At 37.9% G+C, this 24281-nt stretch overlaps 1 protein-coding gene and 1 long non-coding RNA gene across 11 annotated transcripts in view; one reads left to right on the top strand and one right to left on the bottom strand.

The window, feature by feature from the left end:
• Positions 1 to 65: 65 nt before the first annotated feature.
• On the top strand, positions 66 to 24281 carry LOC139749010 (uncharacterized). Its single transcript, XR_011712863.1, has 2 exons — positions 66 to 206; positions 14522 to 24281. It is a non-coding gene; the product is annotated as an uncharacterized lncRNA (long non-coding RNA).
• The window catches only part of LOC139749008 (heparan sulfate 2-O-sulfotransferase 1-like), a 47827-nt gene continuing 26231 nt past the window's right edge, over positions 2686 to 24281 (bottom strand). For all 10 annotated transcript variants that reach the window (XM_071662383.1, XM_071662385.1, XM_071662384.1 and 7 more), the window contains one exon: positions 2686 to 11439. In XM_071662383.1, the coding sequence (XP_071518484.1) occupies positions 11366 to 11439 (74 nt within the window). In that variant the 3' untranslated portion in view covers positions 2686 to 11365. The remainder of the gene's footprint in view (positions 11440 to 24281) is intronic.

Genomic DNA, 24281 nt, shown 5'->3' with positions numbered 1-24281 from the left:
AATAACGCTGAGCTGTCCTGCCTTTGATCACAAGGGTACGGTTCCAGTGGAGTATGCATGTGAGAAGTGAACTGTGACCATGTGATCCGTGAGGTTATACTCATTTCAGTGGTAGAGTCAAGATAGAGTGCAGCTTCACCCAACGCCAGAAGTGGCAGAAGTGTTAGCTGCGCCCTAAAGGACACACTTCAACTAACTCGTAATTGGTAGGGTTAGTGGTGATTTGGCATTTCTTAAAAAGTTTTCAGTCCACGAAAACCAACTGTTTCTATATTGGTCGTCTAGATCGATAATTCACAGTCCAGGTTCGTTTATATGTGTTATGGGTCTGGGTAAGGACGAAGTTTATAGCTAGTAGTTAATCTCGGTTCTAAGCATGTCATGGTCTGTCTTCGAATCTATTTCAACCGCAGGATTTTGTCATTAGCCCCTTGGTGTGACCTGGAATTGAGGATGACGCTCGAAATTCTTGTGAAACACCTGATCTGATCCGAAGCTTCGGAACGAGTGAACTATACTTGGCAAACGTTGTCTCTGTGAGCACCTGATTCATTCTTAGTGACGGTTTGCTGTATTTTTTCTCGTGATGTGGCCGTCATTTTCATAATTTCACTTTTCGCTCAATTCTTCATCCGGTTTTGTCAGTTTTTTTTTTTTAGTAGAGAACTTTTTTGTTTTCAAAACGTGCTTCACTTGGTTCTGGTCAGTCGTTAGTAAAAGATGATACAAAACTCGGCATTTATCGTAATGTGAATTGAGCTTTATCCTCCGATTTAGGCTGTTTTCCTAATTTGCAATGAAAGCAGGTTTTTCGGGGTCAGTCATACTTCGAAAAATTAAGGGCCACTTGGCAAATCTCTTATAAGATTATGCTTAATTCTTATATAGGTGATATGACTACATTTATATATAACATTAGCTTAGAAACTAAGACTATAGCATAACCAAGATGCAGGAATCGAAATCGGTGTTCTGACCGAGTATGCTTAACTTGGCTGAGGTTGAGTTGTCTTCTGTTAAACATGATGGATAACAGCATTGCCTATTTTGGGAGGACACATTTCCGCAATTCTAATGAAATTATCAAATCTCCTTCCGAGATGTTAGTGGGACGGTATTTATGTAGGTCTTTGTTTGTACTTCATGTAAATATGAATGATGTACGACCTATACTTAAATTCACGGAAATATATAGTGTTAGGTCCTTGTTCTCATTGCTCTGTCTACTGTGGGTGGAGTCAAAATACCAGTAGCTAATCTACAGTTCTCGTTAACCGTTCGGTCCAACGAGCACGGAGACCGATGTTAGGCTTGGCCAAACAGAATTTCAAGTTCGACAGATAGTTAGGTAGTTCGTAAATCCCAGTTTCCAGTTATTAACCTTAAGTGTTGGACAGAACCTTTAGCCTGGCTTGGATTATTTGGGAGAGGTCAAGTCACTCTTTCTTCAGCTCCTGAGTTTCCATGCGCTCTGGGGTCTCAAACACGATCTTCCTCTAGGTCTTCATCATTCAAACTTACACTTTCTCCAAAATCTGTAAATGCTTTCTTTTGTCTCTTCTTTTTCCCTTTCATAATTCTTTCTATATTTTAGTTAAGGCCCAGCAGTGATGTGCACTTTTGTCTGTGGCTAAAGCTTCCATAAAAAAAAAGACTCGAATAATTCTTACACACATTCTTTTAAACAAACACCAGAGCCAGACAACTTCTATCACTCCAAAGGCCACATCTATCATTCCCTATCGGATGCAGTGACCATATTACCACCTTCACAATCGCAAATTTCCCATAACTTCACCAAGTATTCCCGACAAAATTATACCTCTCTGTTTAATCCATTTTCGTCCCCCATGCCCTTATATAATGACACTATGAATGGATTTTGCCAGTTCTCTGAACTTTGCCTTGGGACATATAACTGTCAAACAGCCAGACAAACAATTATTGACAGTGTCATCCAGTTTCTCTAGAAACTAAAGTGCAGACCATCCCCTCATCACTTTAACATTTTTTTTATCTTAAGCGAGATTTTTGTGACCATTCTTTTTCACCATTACATTCTCACTCCACTTGCCACCTCTTCCCAAACACACCACATCCACCTGCCTGCCATCTTGCACATTCAACAGTCTTTCAAAATATTCTTTCTATCTCTTGGTGTTACCAATTTACTATCCACGTCCCTCACTGTTTGCTTGTTTTCTTTTCTACCCTAGGATCCCCTACCATGTGGCTCATGCATTGCACAAGAAGCCAGCCATGTCCACTGGGTGAGACATTAAATCAAAGTTTGGTCATGTATCTGTCAGGAGAGTACTTAACAATTGAAGAACAAGTGTTCACTGTGACATGTTGAATCCGTTTATAATTTTTGGAGATGTGGAAGAAATGTTTTTGTATGAATATGAAATAAACAGTGAAATATAATAAATTGAAAAACTGAACAAATGGTTTTGATCTCTTTAATAGCAGCGTCATTTACATCAGAAGAGTAACGATGGAAAAAGAGAAAATGGAAGTTTGGACAGGTACACATCTTCCAGTATAGGAAGCATGTTTTGGGTAGAAATATTTGTACGAGCATTTAATTTTCCTTCAATCAAATTTAACCTTGAATCACTCATTTCTATGTATAACTGTTTCATTTCTACTTTGACACTAAAGTTCAGGAATAAGAAAAAATAATCACTTATCACAATTTTATTACAAGAATATATCTGACTACTTAAGCCAATTAAAACTGTAGATTCTAAAAGCACATCATTAATACCATTCAGAAATTTTGAAATCTTCTCATAACTAAGCTGATAATTCAATGACATACTTAAAGGAATAGTTCACCTCATTGTAATGGGCCCAGAAATATTGCATATAGATGAGAATATTATCATTTGTTGCTTCAGTTTCTAGCTATTAAGTACATGTAAATCATTCTATGACTATGGCAGGGACTGGTTGCTGTCTTATTTGAGTGGAGGATTTACCAAAAATTAATGTCTTACTGTCACGGTAACACAGACAGCAAGTTAGAAACAAAAAAAAAGTAACACTAACAGGAGCATATCAAGCTTTTCTAATTCTTCATATAGTGATAAATAAAACTAATATTGTAATTCAAGAGAACATAGTACAACTCCATATTGCTAACAAACAGTGGCAGAATAAAATACTGGATGGCAACATTGTGAGTATTTGCAGTCCTATTCCTGACACTTGGCCATTAGGTGGAGGTTTTTGGAAATATAATGTATGAAGTTGGCCTATTTTGCTTTTCTTATATTTTTACATCCTTAGAACCAACCTAACCACCTACCCCAATCCATCCTAATCTAACTACCTAACCTAGACTAAATTGAACCAATTAAGTGAGAATATTGCAAAATCTTTGATCTGGCCATAGCTGCAAACCCATCACATCACACACTACAGCATTAAGACAGCATCCACCGAACTGAATGTGTTGTATATAACTAAAAAAATGATACTTCAGAATAGTTTTCATATTGCATTCTATATGTGTAATAGTGCTCCATGCATAGTGAACTATTCCATAAGATGCATGTTTAACTGCAATTCAGAAAGTTATATACATCAGTAAGTAAGATCTACCTTACAGTCTTCTTTACTAAATTAGCCATAGTCAAAAACACAGTGGTTTAAGTGACATAGTATCTAGATGTAACAGTTTATCATTATTTATCAAAAAGAAATTTCCAATAAAGTTTGTAAGGATCTTGAGATCATTATTACGTATGCAACAGGTATAAGTTCAACCCCTCATAAGTATCAACATACTGATGTATGAGATAAGATCAGCCAGCAGCAGTTATGAAGAAAATAATCAAACTATTCATATTAATTTTATCAAAACAAAAAAATTTCTGTTACCATCATTAATATTTCAGACATTTACAATTACTGATACTGTGTATCAGAATAAATATACAAAGTACAAAACATGTTAGCAGTTAAGAAAATTTTCAAACATTATGCACATTATATCATTACGTAGTAATATACTTAAAAAAATAAAGCGGTTCTGTAAATCAGAGAAGCAAATTTCTCTCTTTCAAACACAAACTCTTCGCCAATTACCGAGTGTGAAGAAATGTGGCCCTTTTTTTGTCTATTTACCTGGCACTATCTCACTTATGCAGGGGGTGACAATGCTGTTTCCTGTGGGGTGGGGGTGGCACAGGCAGTGGATGAAGGCAAGCATGAATATGTACATGTGTGCATGTCTGTACATGTGTATGTATATGTATGTGTATGTGCGTATATGGGCGTTTATATATATATATATATATATATATATATATATATATATATATATATATATATATATATATATTATTTTTTTCTTATTTTGCTTTGTTGCTGTCTCCCGCGTTAGTGAGGTTGCGCAAGGAAACAGAGGAAAGAATGGCCCAACCCACCCACATATACATGTATATACATACACGCCCACACACACAAATATATATACCTATACATCTCAACGTATACATATATATACACACACAGACATATACATATATACGCATGTACATAATTCATACTGTCTGCCTTTATTCATTCCCATCGCCACCCCGCCACACATGAAATATCAATCCCACCCCCCTCATGTGTGCGAGGTAGCACTAGGTAAAGACAACAAAGGCCACATTCGTTCACACTCAGTCTCTAGCTGTCATGTAATAATGCACCGAAACCACAGCTCCCTTTCCACATCCAGGCCCCACACAACTTTCCATGGTTTACCCCAGACACTTCACATGCCCTGGTTCAATCCATTGACAGCATGTCGACCCTGGTATACCACATCGTTCCAATTCACTCTATTCCTTGCACGGCTTTCACCCTCCTGCATGTTCAGGCCCCAATCACTCAAAATCTTTTTCACTCCTTCTTTCCATCTCCAATTTGGTCTCCCACTTATCTAGTTCCCTCCACCTCTGACACATATATCCTCTTGGTCAATCTTTCCTCACTCGTTCTCTTCTTGTGACCAAACCATTTCAAAACGTGTGTATATGAAAGGATGGGTTGTTCTTTGCCTGTTTCCTGGCATTACCTTGCTGATGCAGATAACGGTGATCAAGTTTGATAAATTAAACTTAAAGGGGAAGCATGACAGTTACTAATGACAGAAGTAATACTTTAGTTTAAAATATATTTGAGATGTAGCAGTTTTAAAATGTCCTCATTTGCTCACATTAACTCTACCTCCAACAGACTGCATACCTGCTCCTCACTCAAAGTCCCTTGCATTCACCTCCCTCATCATCCTATCCATAAACAGATTGAATAGCCACAGTGATATCACACATAACCCCTGCTGCAGACCCACCTTCACCTTGAACCACTGCCTTTCTCTCTACCTACTCGCACATATGGCTTAATCACTTAAAAATCTCCTTACTGTTTCTAATAGCTTTCCTCTCCATCATATATTCATAGCAACTTTCACTGAGCATCTCTGTCAGCCTTATCATATGCTTTCTTCAGATCCATAAATGCCACATAAAGATCCTTGTTTCTCAGTGTATTGCATATACATTTTTATTATCATTATTATACATAATCACTGTTTCCCGCATCAGCGAGGTAGCACCAAGAAACAGATGAAGAATGGCCCATCCACTTGTATACACAAATATGTGTGTAAATACCCACATATGCACATATACATGCATATACATATCAGCATATGCATACATATACATACACATATGCAGACATTACATACATACACATATATATTCATACTTGCTTGCCTTCGTCCATTCCTGTTGCTACCCCGCCCCACAGGAAAACAGCATCGCTATTCCCTGCTTCACCGAGGCAGCACCAGGAATAGATTTTTTTTTATTATACTTAATCACTGTCTCCCTCGTCAGCGAGGTAGCGCAAGGAAACAGACAAAAGAATGGCCCAACCCACCCACATACACATGTATATACATAAATGCCCACACATGCACATATACATACCTATACATTTCAACATATACATACATATACATACACACATATACATATATACACATGTACATATTCATACTTGCTGCTTTCATCTATTCCCGTCGTCACCCTGCCACACATGAAATAGCACACCTGCGAGGTAGTGCTAGGAAAAGACAAAGGCCACATTTGTTCACAGTCTCTAGCTGTCGTGTGTAATGCACTGAAACCACAGATCCCTTTCCACATCCAGGCCCCTTCTTCACATGCCCTGGTTCAATAACATATATATATATATATATATATATATATATATTATCCCTGGGGATAGGGGAGAAAGAATACTTCCCACGTATTCCCTGCGTGTCGTAGAAGGCGACTAAAAGGGGAGGGAGTGGGAGGCTGGAAGTCCTCCCCTCTCATTATTTTTTTTTCTTAATTTTCCAAAAGAAGGAACAGAGAAGGGGGCCAGGTGAGGATATTCCCTCAAAGGCCCAGTTCTCTGTTCTTAACACTACCTCGCTAACGCGGGAAATGGCGAATAGTTTGAAAGAAAGAAAAAGAAATATATATATATATGGAAAGAGGGGCAAGTATGAAGTCTGTTGGGGATGAGAGAGCTTGGGAAGTGAGTCAGTTGTTGTTCGCTGATGATACAGCGCTGGTGGCTGATTCATGTTGAGAAACTGCAGAAGCTGGTGACTGAGTTTGGAAAAGTGTGTGGAAGAAGAAAGTTAAGAGTAAATGTGAATAAGAGCAAGGTTATTAGGTACAGTAGGGTTGAGGGTCAAGTCAATTGGGAGGTGAGTTTGAATGGAGAAAAACTGGAGGAAGAGAAGTGTTTTAGATATCTGGGAGTGGATCTGGCAGCGGATGGAACCATGGAAGCGGAAGTGGATCATAGGGTGGGGGAGGGGGTGAAAATCCTGGGAGCCTTGAAGAATTTGTGGAAGTCGAGAACATTATCTCGGAAAGCAAAAATGGGTATGTTTGAAGGAATAGTGGTTCCAACAATGTTGTATGGTTGCGAGGCGTGGGCTATGGATAGAGTGGTGCGCAGGAGGATGGATGTGCTGGAAATGAGATGTTTGAGGACAATGTGTGGTGTGAGGTGGTTTGATCGAGTGAGTAACGTAAGGGTAAGAGGATGTGTGGAAATAAAAAGAGCATGGTTGAGAGAGCAGAAGAGGGTGTTTTGAAGTGGTTTGGGCACATGGAGAGGATGAGTGAGGAAAGATTGACCAAGAGGATATATGTGTCGGAGGTGGAGGGAACAAGGAGAAGAGGGAGACCAAATTGGAGGTGGAAAGATGGAGTGAAAAAGATTTTGTGTGATCGGGGCCTGAACATGCAGGAGGGTGAAAGGAGGGCAAGGAATAGAGTGAATTGGAGCGATGTGGTATACCGGGGTTGACGTGCTGTCAGTGGATTGAAGCAGGGCATGTGAAGCGTCTGGGGTAAACCATGGAAAGCTGTGTAGGTATGTATATTTGCGTGTGTGGACGTATGTATATACATGTGTATGGGGGGGGTTGGGCCATTTCTTTCGTCTGTTTCCTTGCGCTACCTCGCAAACGCAGGAGACAGCGACAAAGTAAAAAAAAAAAAAAATATATATATATATATATATTATATATTGAATGTTTTAGATGATAGAGTGGCAGATATAGGGTGTTTTGGTTGAGGTGGTGTGTGAAGTGAGAGGGTCATGGAGAATATGGTAAACACAGGAGGTAGTGAAAGCTTTGCAGAAGATGAAAGCTGGCAAGGCGGTGGGTTTAGATGGTATTGCAGTAGAATTTATTAAAAAAGGGGGTGAATGTGTTGACTGGTTGGTGAGGATATTCAATGTATGTATGGCTCATGGTGAAGTGTCTGAGGATTGGCGGTGCATAGTGCCATTGTACAAAGGCAAAGGGGATATAGGTGAGTGTTCAAATTACGGTGGTATATGTTTGTTGAGTATTCCTGGGAAATCATATGGGAGGGTATTGATTGAGAGGGTGAAGGCATGTACAGAGCATTAAATTGGGGAAGAGCAGTGTGGTTTCAAAAGTGGTAGAGGATGTGTGGATCAGGTGTTTGCTTTGAAGAATGCACTTGAGAAATACTTAGAAAAACAAATGGATTTGTATGTGGCATTTATGGATCTGGAGAAGGCATATGATAGAGTTGATAGAGATGCTCTGTGGAAGGTATTAAGAGTATATGGTGTGGAAGGCAAGTTGCAAGAAGCAGTGAAAAGTTTTTATTGAGGATGTAAGGCATGTGTACAAGTAGGAAGAGAGGAAAGTGATTGGTTCTTGGTGAATGTCGGTTTGCGGCAGGGGTGCGTGATGTTTCCATGGTTGTTTAATTTGTTTATGGACGGGGTTGTTAAGGAGGTGAATGCAAGAGTTTTGGAGAGAGGGGCAAGTATGCAGTCTGTTGTGGATGAGAGGACTTGGGAAGCAAGTCAGTTGTTGTTCGCTGATGATACAGCATTGGTGGCTAATTCAGAAACTGCAGAAGCTGGTGACTGACTTTGGTAAAGTGTGTGAAAGAAGAAAGCTGAGAGTAAATGTAAATAAGAGCAAGGTTATTAGGTATTGTAGGGTTGAGGGACAAGTCAATTGAGAGGTAAGTTTGAATGGAGAAAAACTGGAGGAAAAGAAGTGTTTTAGATATCTGGGAGTGGATTTGGCAGCGGATGGAACCATGGAAGTGGAAGCGAGTCACAGGGTGGGGGAGGGGGCGAAAGTTCTGGGAGCATTGAAGAGTGCGTTGAAGGTGAGATCATTATCTCTGAAAGCAAAAATGGGTATGTTTGAAGGAATTGTGGTTCCAACAATGTTGTATGGTTGTGAGACATGGGCTACAGATAGGGTTGTGTGGAGGAGGGTGGATGTGATGGAAATGAGATGTTTGAGGACAGTATGTGGTGTGAGGTGGTTTGATTGAGTAAGTAATGAAAAGGCAAGAGAGATGTGTGGTAATGTAAAGATTGTGGTTGAGAAAGCAGAGGAGGGTGTATATTGAAATGATTTGGTCACATGGAGAGAATGAGTGAGGAAAGATTGACAAAGAGGATATATGTGTCAGAGGTGGAGGGAACGAGAAGTGGGAGACCAAATTGGAGGTGGAAGGATTGAGTAAAAAAGATTTTGAGTGATCTGGGCCTGAACATGCAGGAGGGTGAAAGGCATGCAAGGAATAGTGACTTGGAATGATGTGGTATGCCGGGGTCAACGTGCTGTCAATGGATTGAATCAGCTGCTCCCAAAACACTTGCCTCATGATCTTTCTTCTCATGCCCAGGTGCATATGCACCAATAATCACCCATCTCTCTCCATCCACTTTCAGTTTTACCCATATCAATCTAGAGTTTATTTTCTTACACTCTATCACATACTCCCACCACTCCTGTTTCAGGAGTAGTGCTACTCCTTCCCTTGCTCTTGTCCTCTCACTAACCCCTGACTTTACTCCCAAGACAATCCCAATCCACTCTTCCCCTTTACCCTTGAGCTTCGTTTCACTCGGCCAAAGCATCCAGGTTCCTTTCCTCAAACATACTACCTATCTCTCCTTTTTTCTCATCTTGGTTACATCCACACACATTTAGACACCAGGAACCCTTTCAGAAAGAGTCCTGGTATAACCTAGCATTCCTTTTTCAGTGGCTCCTGAGCTCCAAGGTTGCATTATTTTCTGTAGCAAGGACAGGATAGACTTCTTTTAAGTGAGTTCTTTGATAAGACTGTACTCTTGTCAACTGATTATACAACCTCTCCTAAGGTGACTTTTCACTTGTAATGTACCCTCAAATAAGCAAAATGGAGCCAAAGATGCTTTGAACATTTGATGACAGAATATGCAGGAGGGTGTGAGGCACGGAAGAGACAGAGCAAACTGGAGCAATTTGGTACAGAGGAGACAACTTGCTGTCGTTGGGACCTGGTTGTGTACACTGGGCTCTGGTTTTGGTGCATTATGCATGACAGCTAGAGAGTGAATTGGATGAGATCAAATGAGGCTGTTACTTTTTCTATTCCTGATGCTAATATTTTTTCATACCCATCCACCATTTTTCTGCATTAGGGAGGCAGCATTATATATATGGTTTTGGTGCATTACACATGACATCTATAGAGTGAATGTGACATCTAGAAAGTGAATGTGAGTGAATGCACCCTTTCTTTGTCTGTTCCGGGTGCTACCTCCCTAACAAAGGAAAGAGCAATCATGAAAAAAAAATATATAAATCACACAGTTCTAGGACTCTTTCATGAAGGGGTCTCTCTGCACTTATACAAACATACATCACCACACTTTCAACTTGTGATCCTAGCTTGTGGAAGCAGCCAGCTGCCTGAGCACTGCAGAAGCCCTAAATATAAGTATAATTTCATAAAAACATCCATTTCTTTGAAATGCATTTTTACTTGATATACATATGAGTATTATCTGACATAAATTCAAAAAGTTAGCAAGAATGTGTCTTCCCTTGGTGAGGGGTTTTCTTTGATATTTTATTAAATCAAAAAGTATCTAAAATTACTTTGAATTAATCATGATAAAATCTACTTGGATTTGTAAATTTGTTTTTTCAATATACATGTGGCAATTTACGTATGCATGTTTTAAAATCCAAAAATCTTTGACAGTTGTCTGTAAAATAAGGATAAGAGTAATAACTTGTTTTACTGGATACATCACAACAGAAAAAGGCAATACGTTTATACAGCCTCTAAAATTGTAACAACTGATTTTCATTAATCTCTTGAAAGGCATTGATATTTGCTTTCAACAAAATGCATTCCTCCATCTGAAGTACTTCATATAATCTTATTTATATATGTAAATGAAATTCAGGAAACATGATTCCATTGATATCGCACTATATATCGGTAAATTTTTGAGACTAAATCCATATGTGGATGAACCATACATGATATTCTGAGTTACAATGCACAGTTTCTGTACTTTGGAGGAAAGCATGGTTAAGAACCCAGTAAATGAGGTAACCAAATAAAGCTGAAGTGAGACACATATGTCAGACTGTTCTTAAACTAGACATGTACATTATGTGGGAATTTTCATGAAGGTATGAAAATTGAAAAATGAAAAAAAAATTTCTGCACACTGGTAGACTTTTGCTTGTACTTTTTTCTCTCGTATTAATGCAATAATGGCATCAATGAATCCACAAACAGTTTATGAATGATGCTTAGTATAATAAATACCAAGTAAGTACTACTTCTAATGGCGCACACTTGCACTGAACATCCTTGATCATAGCACCAACATAACCATGTCCATGAATATAAAAGTTCATCTAGATAAGGCATTCATTACCCTATGTGATTACTAATTTAATTGGAAGCAAGCATCGTAATAATAAAGTGGTTCGGATATCTATTCACTGATGCCTCGGCTCAGCACGATGTTGCTGCGCTGTTCTTCGCTCGCGCAGATGTCCTGCACGACTCCGCCCTGTTGAAAATGCAGGAAAAGCATCTAAATGATATTCTCTTGCTAGAAAATAAAATTCCTAAATCATATTATATTCATCTCACTCTTTGTAATATTTTCCCACTTCGGTGAGGTAGCAGCAGAAACTGAAGATTGGCTTCATTTGCACACATACAGTACACTTAACATATACTAGACACATAGATGTGTGTAGGGTTGGGAGGAAATGTGTGTGTGTTGTATGTGATGCCCAACATGGATGGGGTCCTGTTGAATATAAGCAGCTTACTAATCAGGGTTATGGAATGATGTAAAGTGAATTCATGTCTGTCTGAGGTTAAGAGGGTGACAGCAGATTTCTGTTAGGACACAGTCATTGTACATGATGTTTTTCATGATTGTGTTCTGTGTTACATAATGTTGCATGTATATTTTTGATTGAGCAGTATGATGGTGTTGTAACATAATTCAGAGGTACTCTACTCATGAATGGACTTTCATATCTCAATCTGCTGGAGGTGATTGGAGATCATGCATGAATAGACTGAAATGGGGTAGAGAGTGAGGACTACCCCCTTGTGCACCCCTTTGCAGAGTTTAGGATTTTGGAGATGAAGTCTTTGTGGTGCTGGGGGACAGAGTCAAATGCTTCATTAATATGTATTTCCACTTGTAAGAGTGGTAAAGTTGTATTCTTGTCATTGATGGTAAAAAGTGGTCTCATCTAGGACCTTCTTGCTCGAAAGGAATCTAACATCTCCCTGCTCTTGCATCAAGTATGAGCCACATAAAAGGAGTCTTGGATTGCATAACGATAATACCACAAGCAAGAAGTTGCCTTCGGCAAGGCTATATGGACAAAAAGAATACAGTCTCATCAAGGACTTCCTCACTCCAAAAGAGTCCAGCATTTCCCAGTCCTACTAGGAGTGCAGCCTCAGAGATGCAAGAGCTCTTGAAAGGGGTTTTGGTGTTGTATAGTAATATTTTTCCATACCCATTGGTCTCTCCCACCTTAGTGTGGCAGCATCAACAAAAATTGAATTATAATCATTGTTAGTAGTAGCAGTAATAGTAGTAGTAGCATCAGTATTATCATTATTGTTACTGTTATTGATTATATTTATTTATTATACTGTGTTGCTGTCTCTTGCTTTAGCAAGGTAGCACAAGGAAACAGACGAAAGAATGGCCCAACCCACCCACATACACATACCTATACATTTCAACGTATACATACATATACAAACATACACATGTACCTATTCATACTTGCTGCCTTCATCCATTCCCATTGCCAACCCACCACACATGAAATGGCTCCCCCCTCCCCCCTGCGTGCACTAGGTAGCGCTAGGAAAAGACAACAGAGGCCACATTTGTTCACACTTAGTCTCTTAACTGTCACGTGAATGCACCGAAACCACATTGTTATTATTATTATTATTATTATTATTATTATTATTATTATTATTATTATTATCATTTCATTATCATCATTATTGTTATCATTATTATTATTATTTGAGTTATCCCTGGTGATAGAGGAGAAAGATTATTACCCGTGTAACTCATACATGTTGTAGAAAGTGACTAAGAATGGCAGGAGCCGAGAGGCTGAAAATTCCCCCCCCCCCGTATTATTACTTTCCAGAAAGAACAGAGAAAGTAACTAAATGAGGATTTTTACCCCCAAGGCTTAGCTATTCCTGAGACTGCTTTACAAAAGTGAAAAGCAAATACAAATTCAAAGAAAAATCTTATTGTTGATGAACTTTGGATGTAAGTAGTAACATCACATGCAAGAAGTCATCTCCCACAAGGCTGTAGCTAGAGGAATTTAAATATCATCAAGGACTTTGTTGATCCACTGGAGCCAGCCTTATCCTACTCCCATGTGATGTACAGTCTAAAACCTGTAGGTATACCACATTGTTCCTTGCCTACTTCTCACCCCGATTGCTCAAAATCTTTTTTACTCCATCTTCCACCTCCAATTTGGTTTCCCGCTTCTCCTTGTTCCCTCCACCTCTAACACATATATTCTGTTTGTTGAATGAGTGTGGAAAGGTTGACAAAGAGGAAATATGTGGCACTGATGAAGAGAACAAGAAGCAAGAGACCAAATTGGAGGAGGAAGGATGGAGTGAAAAAGATTTTGAGTGATCAGGGCCTGAACATACAGGAGGGTGAAAGGCGTGCAAGGAATAGTGAATTGGAACAATGTGGTATACTGTGGTCGATGTGCTGTCAGTGGACTGAACCAGGGTAAGTGAAACGTCTGGGGTAAAACAAGGAAAGGTCTGTGGGACCTGGATGTGGATAGGGAGCTGTGGTTTCCAGTCAATCACATGACAGCTAGAGACTAAGTGTGAATGAATGTGGTCTTTTTTGTCTGTTTTCTTGGCGCTACCACACTGAAGCTGGGGGTAGCAATGTTGTTTCCTGTGGGGCGGGGTAGCGCCAGGAATTGATGAAGGTACGCAAGTATGAATATGTACAAGTGTATATATGTATATGTCTGTGTATGTATCTTTATGTGTATATGTAATGTATATGTATGTATGTATGTGTAAGAGCATTTATGTATATATATATATATATATATATGTCATGTGAGTGGATGGTCTTCAGTATATTGAGTAGAGAAGGGGGGCCAAGTGAGGATATTCCCTCTAAGGCTCAGTCTTCTGTTCTTAACGCTACCTCGCTGATGTGGGAAATGGCAAACGTGTATGGAAATAAAAAATGAGTGGATGGGTCATTCTTTGTCTGTTTCCTAGCACTACCTCACTGATGTGGGAAATGACAGTCAAGTATAATAAATAAATAAATTTTTTCGTACATGTTCAGTGTTTCATGTGTGGGCAAAGTGTCATCCAGAACAGATGACATCCTTAAGTGAAAAATATCCTCGCTTAGAATCTTCCTTTCTTATGTCTTTTGGAAAGTTACACAAGTGGTAAGGATTTCCAACAGCTTGGTCCTTCCCTTCTTATTTGCCTTCTGTGATATGCAAGAGATATGTGGGCAGTATTCTTTCTCCCATATTCCCAAGGATAGGGGACTAATCATTATTATATTTTTCATTTTTTTATAACAGTTTGCTGTTTCTCATACTAGCAAGATAGCATCAGGAGCAGATGAAGAAGAAGCCTCGTCATTCGCATCCATTACTTACCTGTTTTGCACTGCACCAAAACCATAGCAACCAGGCATCACAAACCTTTCCATGGTTTTCCCCATATATGTTAACTACTCATTCGTTGAAAGTTCTTTCTCCAAGAACATATGAACATATCTTGATTGTTCATCTAGGCATCCCTGTAATTATGCAGAGTAATAATATTCAGGGGTCCATAAACCTTTTGATGTAAAATTTGGATGTATTTTGAGCAAATATTTATATCTGTTGACTGCAAAATTTAGATTTACCATGTGGCTACCAAAAAATTTCTCAACAGTTACTTGAGAGAGTATCCCTGGGACTTAGAAACAAGTGCCACATATTTGTTGCAGTCTGATGTGTGTTACAATGAGTTTCACTAATCACACAGTGGATGTGGCCATTAAATCTGTATTTAGAGTTGGTTTTATTGCTTTATAGGTGTTACACATGACACACAGTCTCTGCAAAAGAAATACAATTATTACTACATAAAATAAGGTTTCCTTGTGTCATATCTTTTTTTTTTTCAGATAAAATACTACGATCTGCATCAAACTTATTCAAAATCTTAAAGTATATGCTTCTTAAGAGAAAAAATAATTTGTAATCATAGCCTTACTTTGTGTGACATATTTCTCATTGTTCTTACCCATCTCTGTACTTGTTCCAGTTTTTCCTCTTTCTTTTAATAGTTTTAGAGACCAGAACTGGACTTCATATTCATGGTGTGGTCTTCCCAGTGTTAAAAAAAAGTCAGACATATTTCATGTTTTGTAATTAAAGTTCCAGGGACATATGAAACAGACAATGGAACCACAGAAAGATCTGTGGGGCCTGGTTGTGGATGGGGGTTGGGGTTTAGGTGCATTTCACATGACAGCTAGAGAATGGATGTGAATTAATGAGGCCTTTTCTTCCTCTGCTCCAGGCACTGTTATGCTAATGTGGGAAACTGTGAACAAGTATGAAGAAAAAAAGAAGAATAAAGCTAAGAACCAACACATTGTTCGTCACTTTCTGCTAGTCTGAGGCTTCACCATTTAAAACTACATGCTACTTTCTGTCAGTGTGCTAAGCACTAATCTATATACACAATTCATCTCCTAATCTAGTCTCATATATGGTACTTTACTTACTATCTTTTGAAACTCTAGGTATACCATATTACATGATGAAATTTCAGATTCCCAGTTGTAATAGATGAAATTGAAAAATTCTAGTAAATTTGTAGAAGCTATATAATTATCAGATATCATTTCATGAAATAATGGAAATTTTAGTTATCTTGTATTTTCAGTCATTTAAGCTAAAGTTGATATGAGGCTAACTGGGTAGTACTCTAAGGCACTGTTCTTATTGCCTCTCTTTATAGGTATGGTTGACATTTGCCAATTTCCAGCTTTTAGGTACCTTACATTATGTTAGTGATTTGTTTAACATTTCAGTTGTGGTGAATATCAGTTACCACGTGAGCTCCATCAAGAATTTCAGGCTAGGTTATGAGGACTAGTTTTAGAGATTTGTTTCGCTACTTTTTCCAGCATTTAACCTAAAACTGACATGATGCCTAATGACCAGTAATTTAAGGCATATTTCTAATCATTCTTTTATATGGGTGTCATTTGCTAGTTTCCATTCTCTACGTAGCTTACATTTCAATAGTTTTTTGTTAAATATTTTGACATGGGAAATGTGATTTACTATCTAACCTTCCTCAAGAATCTTGGGACATGGTTATCATAACCAGTTGATCTGTTTGGCTTAATGTGGTTCTCGTATTTTAGCACATCATTACTCTCAATTTCCTGTATTTAGAGGGATGGATATTTCCCTTTCAACCTCATTTACGCCCTCATGTCCAGTTATTAGTGCTCATAATGTATCTTTACTTCCTTCGTCTTGCAATTTGAAAAAATTCCTTGAGACTATTTTTAACTTTGCTTTTATACCTTTTCACATTCCTACTTCATTTTCACTAATTCCAGATGATTTTCATTGTTTCCCATGAACTTTTGTTTCTTTAAAGTATTGTTTTTTAATGGCAAATTAGTATTTTTTTCTGGTCATTCAGGCTGAATTGGAGTTTACCCTGTCTCTTTGATCAGTTCTTGGTATGCTGGAGAAAGTACTCCTTAGGGTACCACACTGCAGACTTTGGAGGGACTGACTGACTGGCTTGGCAGGCATTTATGTAGTTAATCATATTTTGTCATTTTTGTCAAGAGTGGGCTCAAATATCTTGTGTGTGTGGACATTTCAGTGGCCATTGTCAATTGCTTTATTAATAACTACTGTCACTAGCTCTGTGCATAAAGGGAGTTGTGGTTGCTCACAGCAATCCATAGTATGTTGTGAAGTCCATGCACAGTTTGGTAATCCAGTGACTTGGTGTAAAGCAGTACTATGTAGATGAGTATGATATTTTGGTTGACTCTGTTGTGGATTAGTTTTTCAGGACTTTGGATTTTGAGGACAGTTGTAATATGGGATGATAGGAGAAATGGGAAGTGGCTTGGAGGGTTTCAAGATAGGTACTACACTGGCAGATTTCCAGACATTAAAGATTTTGTTAAACAGCCTGAAGTGCTTGGATTATGACTGGGCCAATGTTTTCATGTGGAAGTTTGATATGGTGCCAGGGCTAGTTGCAGGAAAGTTCTTTAAGATGTAACCTTTTTCAGTTCAAAATGGTTGTGTTGCACACTTGGGATGCAAGTCCTACTTTCATACATATGTGATAATGTTTCTTACTGTTTCAAATATCCTGGGGCATCTATGAGCATTATCCAGATATTTGTCGACAACACTAACAATTCACTCCCAGAAATTTCACAGCTATCAAACATCATAGTGGAAGGACCCAGGACCCTTTCTTAAGCGCATATCTTGTAGCAGTAAGTGACACCTTTGCATCTGATTGCCACAAACATATGCACAGGGTGACATAGGAAGAAAAGAAATAGATTTGATGGAAAGGAGCAATACAGATGAATATGAGGATAATCATGAATTTTTATGGGCCCCTGTCGTGAGTTACATGGTGCAAAGAGGCTCATTCCCAGAGAAAAGTGAAAGACGATAACTTCATTTTTCATATCATCTAGGCTTTTCTGTTTTCCCCCTCCAGGAAATAATCTCATGATGTTTATACTATTTGTGCATATTTTTGATGGGTCAAGTGCTGGAATAAAACAAAAAAGTGGCATAACTGATGAGTGAAGTGAACTATTTCTGGTTATTTTTCAATGGAATCATTATGGTTCATACATCTCTGAAGCAAAAAATCTACGTTGTTTATGAAATGGAATCGTCTGGTTCTCATATTAAGAAACTATATTGCCCAGCTCTGGGTCTCCTCAGTCAGATCTTTGAGTCTTTAAGTGCAGTGACCAAACATTAGTAGCACAGAGTAGCTTTGGTATAATATAAATAGTGAATAGCATGCTTGGCATTTCTTATGTTCTTATAAATGAAAATAATATCTGCCACCAGACAAGTCTGTCTCCTTCAAAAATCTCCTGGAGTGAATGTCTAGTGAAAAGTTAGGTACTCTGTCAACTCTTGAAAATCCCCTGTGATAAAGTAATTTGTGGTTTATTTCTGACCAGATGATGACTAAACCAAGACGTTCTTTCACCGTGTCACATCCTGACATCTCTGCATATACTCGCATTGAATTTTTATCAGCCTTCTGTCAGACAAACATTGAAGTTTGTTGAGGTACCCTTATAAAATGAAGCACTTCTCACAATTGCTTTCCTCATGATCATGACATCATCCACAAACATAATCATGTATAAGTTCAGTCCTTCAGGCTAATCATTTACACTTTATTCCATCCTTCACTATTCCATTCATCCATCATTCCTGTGCAATTTGAGTACTTCTTTACATCTTTTCTAATCACATTTCTTGCTTAACCTCATAGTATGGGATCTGCATTGTTCTCACTTGCATTCCAAATTCATGAAACTCTGCGGGTGTGAAACTCTTTAAAGATTCTTAAAAAACATTTCCTTAAGACTCATGATTAACTAGAATTATATACTCTAGCAAGTCCATCACATTAAATAGCCTTCTAACATGCTTCAACTTCCTTAGCTTCCCTTTCCTTTTTGTTTGGTAGATTTTCTACCGACACGGAGATCATCACCAGCTTATATGTGCCAGTGGGTACATGATTGGGTGGAAGTTTTATACTTGTTTCTGAATGCATGAGTATGTGTCACTGGCTTTCTCTTGGCTCTGATGGTACTCATTCAGACATTAAGCTGTTGCCTTCAGATCAACAAAACCTTTCCAAAGACTAAAATGGAAAATGCTAAGCTGTCATCAGAGCATTAAGATAAAATGATACACTGAAATCTAAGCCCCAAAAGGATAGCTAAAGTTGCCATTTACTTTGCAAGTCATCTATTTCCTCTTAAAAATCACATGAAAACAAAAAGTTACATACATTAAATGAGTTTAATTAAAGATCAGTATGTCTGATCCATTTCTAAATACAGTATACAATTCATGTACAAATTTTCCTATCAGAAGAAACAAAATTATATACATATATACACGAACACATTTTCTTTCATTCTAGGCTATGAAGACAGCCTTCCTCAATAGATTCCTTTTCCTAGCATATGATAGTAAATCGACAACAGCCAACTTGTATTTCTCTTCATTCTAGTAAAATTCTATGCAATGCATGATTTTTCTTACATTCTTTTTCCCGGAGGAAGCAGAGTATGAGAAGAGCCAACTTATTGTTGTAGCCTGACCTCATCTAACTACATCAGAAATCTGGGTGGTATTAGAATATCAACCAGCAGATAACCATGGCATAGGCCAGTGGGCAATGGTGTCCTTTTCTTAAGTACTCCAATTAATCATACAGAATTTTCCAAAAATATTAAAGTGCTTATCTCCAAATCTTCAAAAGATGAAGAAATTTAAAAATATATTAAAATATTTACAGCATACAATAGATACTTACATCAAAAAGTTCAACAATCTTTCTCAAAATGGCTTTAGGCAAAATTATAAAATCAAATGGGTTTTAACTTGAAAAAGCCTCATGTGTAAAGCTATGGGAACATAAAAAAAAAAACCTAGACTCGAAGGAATCAAGAGAGAAGTTAGTAGCACTGACAAAAAATTCAAAAACTACCACAAAGCCAATCATCAGTACAGATTCCTCAATTCCCTAACACACAATCTATAAGAACCCCTCAATAAAATACATAGTTAAAAAATACTAGAGAAAATAATGAATGCTCAGAATTCTCTTACCTTCCAAGATCAATTCTTCAACTGTGACTGCACATACCATGGAAAATGGCATAAAACACAAAAAAACTGGATAACACATCTCTGGTGAATAGGCATCCAAACTATAGTAAAAAAAAGAACTTCAAAGAGGAACTGCTTTTTCAGTTCCACCAGAAATGAAAAAAGTTTACTTAATCCACACAAACCCCCAATGTGCATAGCATGTATCCAAATCATGAGCTTCAAGCTATGCTGGCAAATTGTCATCACATTAAACCTACTTCAGATATGCCTTTGACTAAATTCAAAAACAAAGATCATCAAGACCATTTGCTTCAATACATATGATATGGCAATCTAACTTGTGAAGGAAACCTAAACAGCCTCGCCCTTCAACAATAAAGTGAAATACCTCACCTTGTGGAATTTTCTATTTCAAATACCATGTGATACACCTACCAAAGAAATCTTGCATGTATGGAATGTAAGAAGACAAGTCCTCAACTCTCGAGAAAAATACATAGAAAACATACTTAGGGATCTACAAAATGAGGAATATCTATATATCTGAGACACCTGTTTCAACTGGAACTCCCTCAAAGGGGTTGCCATGGCAACAGAGCCTCCATAACTAAAGAACTCCAGTGTCATTTCTTTGTCTTTAGTGCCTCAACCTTAGCAGGCTACTGGCAGAAGGCAAGTCTAGTGCAGTGTTTGCAGAGGCTTCTATCTAATATTCCTAATGACTACTACTATCTAATGCTCCTACCTAATATTCCCAATGACTACTACAATCTAATGCTCCTACCTGCTACTTACTAGCTACTACCCAATATTCCTAATGGCTACTACCATCTAATGCTCCTACCTAATATTCCTTATGACTACTACAATCTAATGCTCCTACCTACTACTTCTGTCAACTGCCCTTACCATTTTGCCAAAAGACAGGGTGAGCGCATAGTCCTCACCACAGGAAAATCTAGTCATGAAGAATTAGCTGCATGAGTGAGGGTTGTCAAGTGCTACATATGATAAGGAGAGATTGTATGTTTGTGGACAGAATGTCAGTAATCCACATGTTAGTGAGTCAGAAAGAATAGACAGCTACCTGGGTCAGAGGAGTGCAACTTGAAAACCACTAAAGTGCTGTCACTAGGCAGATGTCACTAACCCTCCTGATACCAACATGGGTAGTACTGGTAATATACCTCCCTGGTCGTCAGCTGCCTGCCAACTGTCTACATTTATCATACACTAAAATTTTGAAATAAAAAATAAGGAACCCTTTTATGAAGCTCTTGCAGCTTCAAGGATTTGCTTCATTCAGGAGCAAGAAAATGATTTGAGTTATTTGGAGTGGACAGTTCCTCTACGAGACTTTGATCCTTTTTGTTCACTAAGATGCAACCTTGCCAAAGGAAACTTTTCACTTGTGGTGTAACACCATTTGGGCAGAATCCAGTAATGTCCATAGTCCAACAAGATACCAAGATCCCTCAGGAAATGCAAAACTGTCCTGGTCAGGGGTACAAAACTTCAAAGTTGAGTTTCTGCAGTCTTCAGGAAAAAAAACAATATCTCAAGTTTTCTCAAAGTATTTACCATTGCTTAATTCTTATCTAATGACCAATCAACACAGAACTTTAAAGATTTTTTTCTAGCATTTGTAATGACAATGAGAGAGAAACTTAGCCCAAGACAAAACAAATGTACCCTATATTTATAAAAATAATTATACCAAGTAAAAGATACTTATCTACAAATGCAGTCATATTTGTCCACAGCCAATTACTCCAAAAAAGTCAAAAAGCTATGAGAATTCTACACTTATTCACACATGCAAAATGAGCCATCATATTAAAACTGGACATCTTTTCAGTTTACTTTTCACATATACTTTCTACTAGAGTAAGATGAATGAATACTAATAATTAAAAGCTGACGCTATACACTTATTACAATAACCTATTGGAAAACAGCTGTGTTGTTTGCTGAGAGTGGAGTTGCAGGAGATGTGTTTTATTAGGCGTGCAAGCATAGGCAATTGAAGGTAAATATGAGTAAAAGTAAAGTAACATGTCTGATTTTGCAAAGCTCTACAGAGTGTGAGAATAAAATGTGCTAGCCTTTATTACATATGGACTTGGAAAGACTGGAGGAGGTGACAGAATTTGAGTATGTGGGAGCTATCTTGGGAATGTTTGGCAAGATGGAAGGAGAGATAGGGGACAAGGCAGTACAGGATGGAAGTCATTGGGTTCCTTAAAAAATAATGACTGGTAGAGGTGTAAGTGTGAAAGTGATGAAAGGATTAAGAGAGAACATAGTCCTCCTGACCTATGAAGCTGAAACTTGGATATGGAATGAGTTACAGAGGTCAAGAATCTAAGCTGTGAAAATGAGCTATTTGAGAGAAGCATGTGGTATGACTAGATGGAATGAAGGAAACGAGCAAGTGTACAAGAAATGTGGTATGGCATGAAGTGCAAAGGGAATGAATTTAGAACATGAAGCAAAATACTTTGAGATGGTTTCGGCATATGGAAAGAATGCAAGACAGAGAGTTGACAAGTAAAGTGAATGATAGTACTAGTAAAAGAGTTGGTGCGAGAAACAGAGTAGAAGAGGACTGGAGGGAGAGAAATGGTGAAAGAATGCATGGAATGGTGTATGCAAGGGAAGCATGGAAGGACAAGGATAAGCATAAACTCTTTGGCCGTGGCAATCCCTTCGATGGGAATTCCCAGAGGGAACGGGCATTAGAGATATAAACATATACAAAAAATACTTAAAATTATCAGTCTTGTAAATATTAATAGAAAAATCTGTTCTCCAATGACTATATAGTCCAAATTGGCTACTAAAACTCTTTATTTGATTATCCAACATGGTATAGGAATATATAATGTCTATTGCTACAAACAAATCTTTAGAACTTGAGCATTCTGCAAATGGCCAGGAGATGACAGAAATTCCAAAATATTCCTCTGCAACATATGCGTTAAAATCATACCGCATCCCAGTACACAGCCATCAAAATTGTAAATTTGCATTCAGCTAATTATTCAATCTTGCCTTTTTAGCATCCAAAAAAAAATCCTTTCAGTGCCGTTCACAAATTATACTTGATTTGTAAATGTAATATCATTCTAAAAGCCCACACACATGTTCAATTTGCCCTGTCAGTTGAAATGTGCCATTCTAAACTGCACACTGGGCTTCCCCACGCACTATTCACTCTGACTTTGCAACAACCTTCTCCTCTGAAAACAATCCCTGCACTAAACATGACTCGCAAAACTACCATATGGACACAAACGAGCCTGTTTGTACAGTCCAAACTTTCAAGTAGTGCCTAAACTAGCAGAAACCAGGCTAATGGCATGCAAAAGCCATTACACCGATTCCACACAGGCTTAAGTTGGCCTGTGCATACACCAGGCAACTGACAGGCTGAACTGAGTGTGTGTGGGATGTTTAGTACCCTTGTTCTAAAATGAAACTTACTTGGGTAATAGAACTGAAATAAACACTGCAGAGGCAAACAAAATTTATAAACTTACTTGGGTAATAGAACTAAAATAAACACTGCAGAGGCAAACAAAATTTATATCTTAATTCCACATTCAATCCCCTCAAAAAAGTTAAGTGTCGATTCTTGCCACTTGGGCAGTTATATATAAAAAGGACTGACTGTCCACCAAGCTTAGTAGAACATTAGCAAAGAAGAACATTCAATCTAACCCAATCCTACTTGCCGACAGAGTATTTTGTGCAAAATCCACATCTCAATAAGTGAGTATAATCCTCATATTAGCTGTCATATTGTGACATTTACATCTGTAATCTAGATCTATCATTTTGAAACCATGAAAAATTAAGTAATGTATTTAGATCGTAAAATTAGTGAAATAACTATTTTTTTGCATATAATTGACCTTGAAACTGACATTAGATACATGGTTATGTTGAAATACAAGCAAGATGAAAGATGACGAATGTCATTAAAGACTGAACACATGAAAGATAAAACAATGGCATAATACGACTACCATCTCCAGGTTTACAAGTACTAATCCTAGGTTCTGAACACAGCCAGCCTTAAAAGGCAAACAACATTAAAACTTTAGCTAATTAGATAAACAAATGTCACTATAATGCATTTATCATGAGTTAAATACGAATGGGTAAACATACTGTTTGGAATATTTTAAAATAATCTGCATTATGTTCCATGGGCAGAAGTGGAATTTCATTGAAGTTTTGAAACACATGAAATTCCAGGTCAAATTTTTTTATAGGGGTGTAATGAAAAAAAAAGAAGTGGAATTGTCATGCTAATCAATTCTTCAGATACTGGGAAATAATTTCATGTTTACATCTGACACACTTGGTCAAAACCATCTTCACTAAACCAGGATGTGACTCC

This window comes from Panulirus ornatus, chromosome 6, assembly GCF_036320965.1.
Source record: "Panulirus ornatus isolate Po-2019 chromosome 6, ASM3632096v1, whole genome shotgun sequence".
In the NCBI taxonomy this organism is placed as follows: Eukaryota; Metazoa; Arthropoda; class Malacostraca; order Decapoda; family Palinuridae; genus Panulirus; species Panulirus ornatus.
Note: the sequence above shows the minus strand (reverse complement) of the source record. Positions and strands in the feature narration are given on the sequence as shown.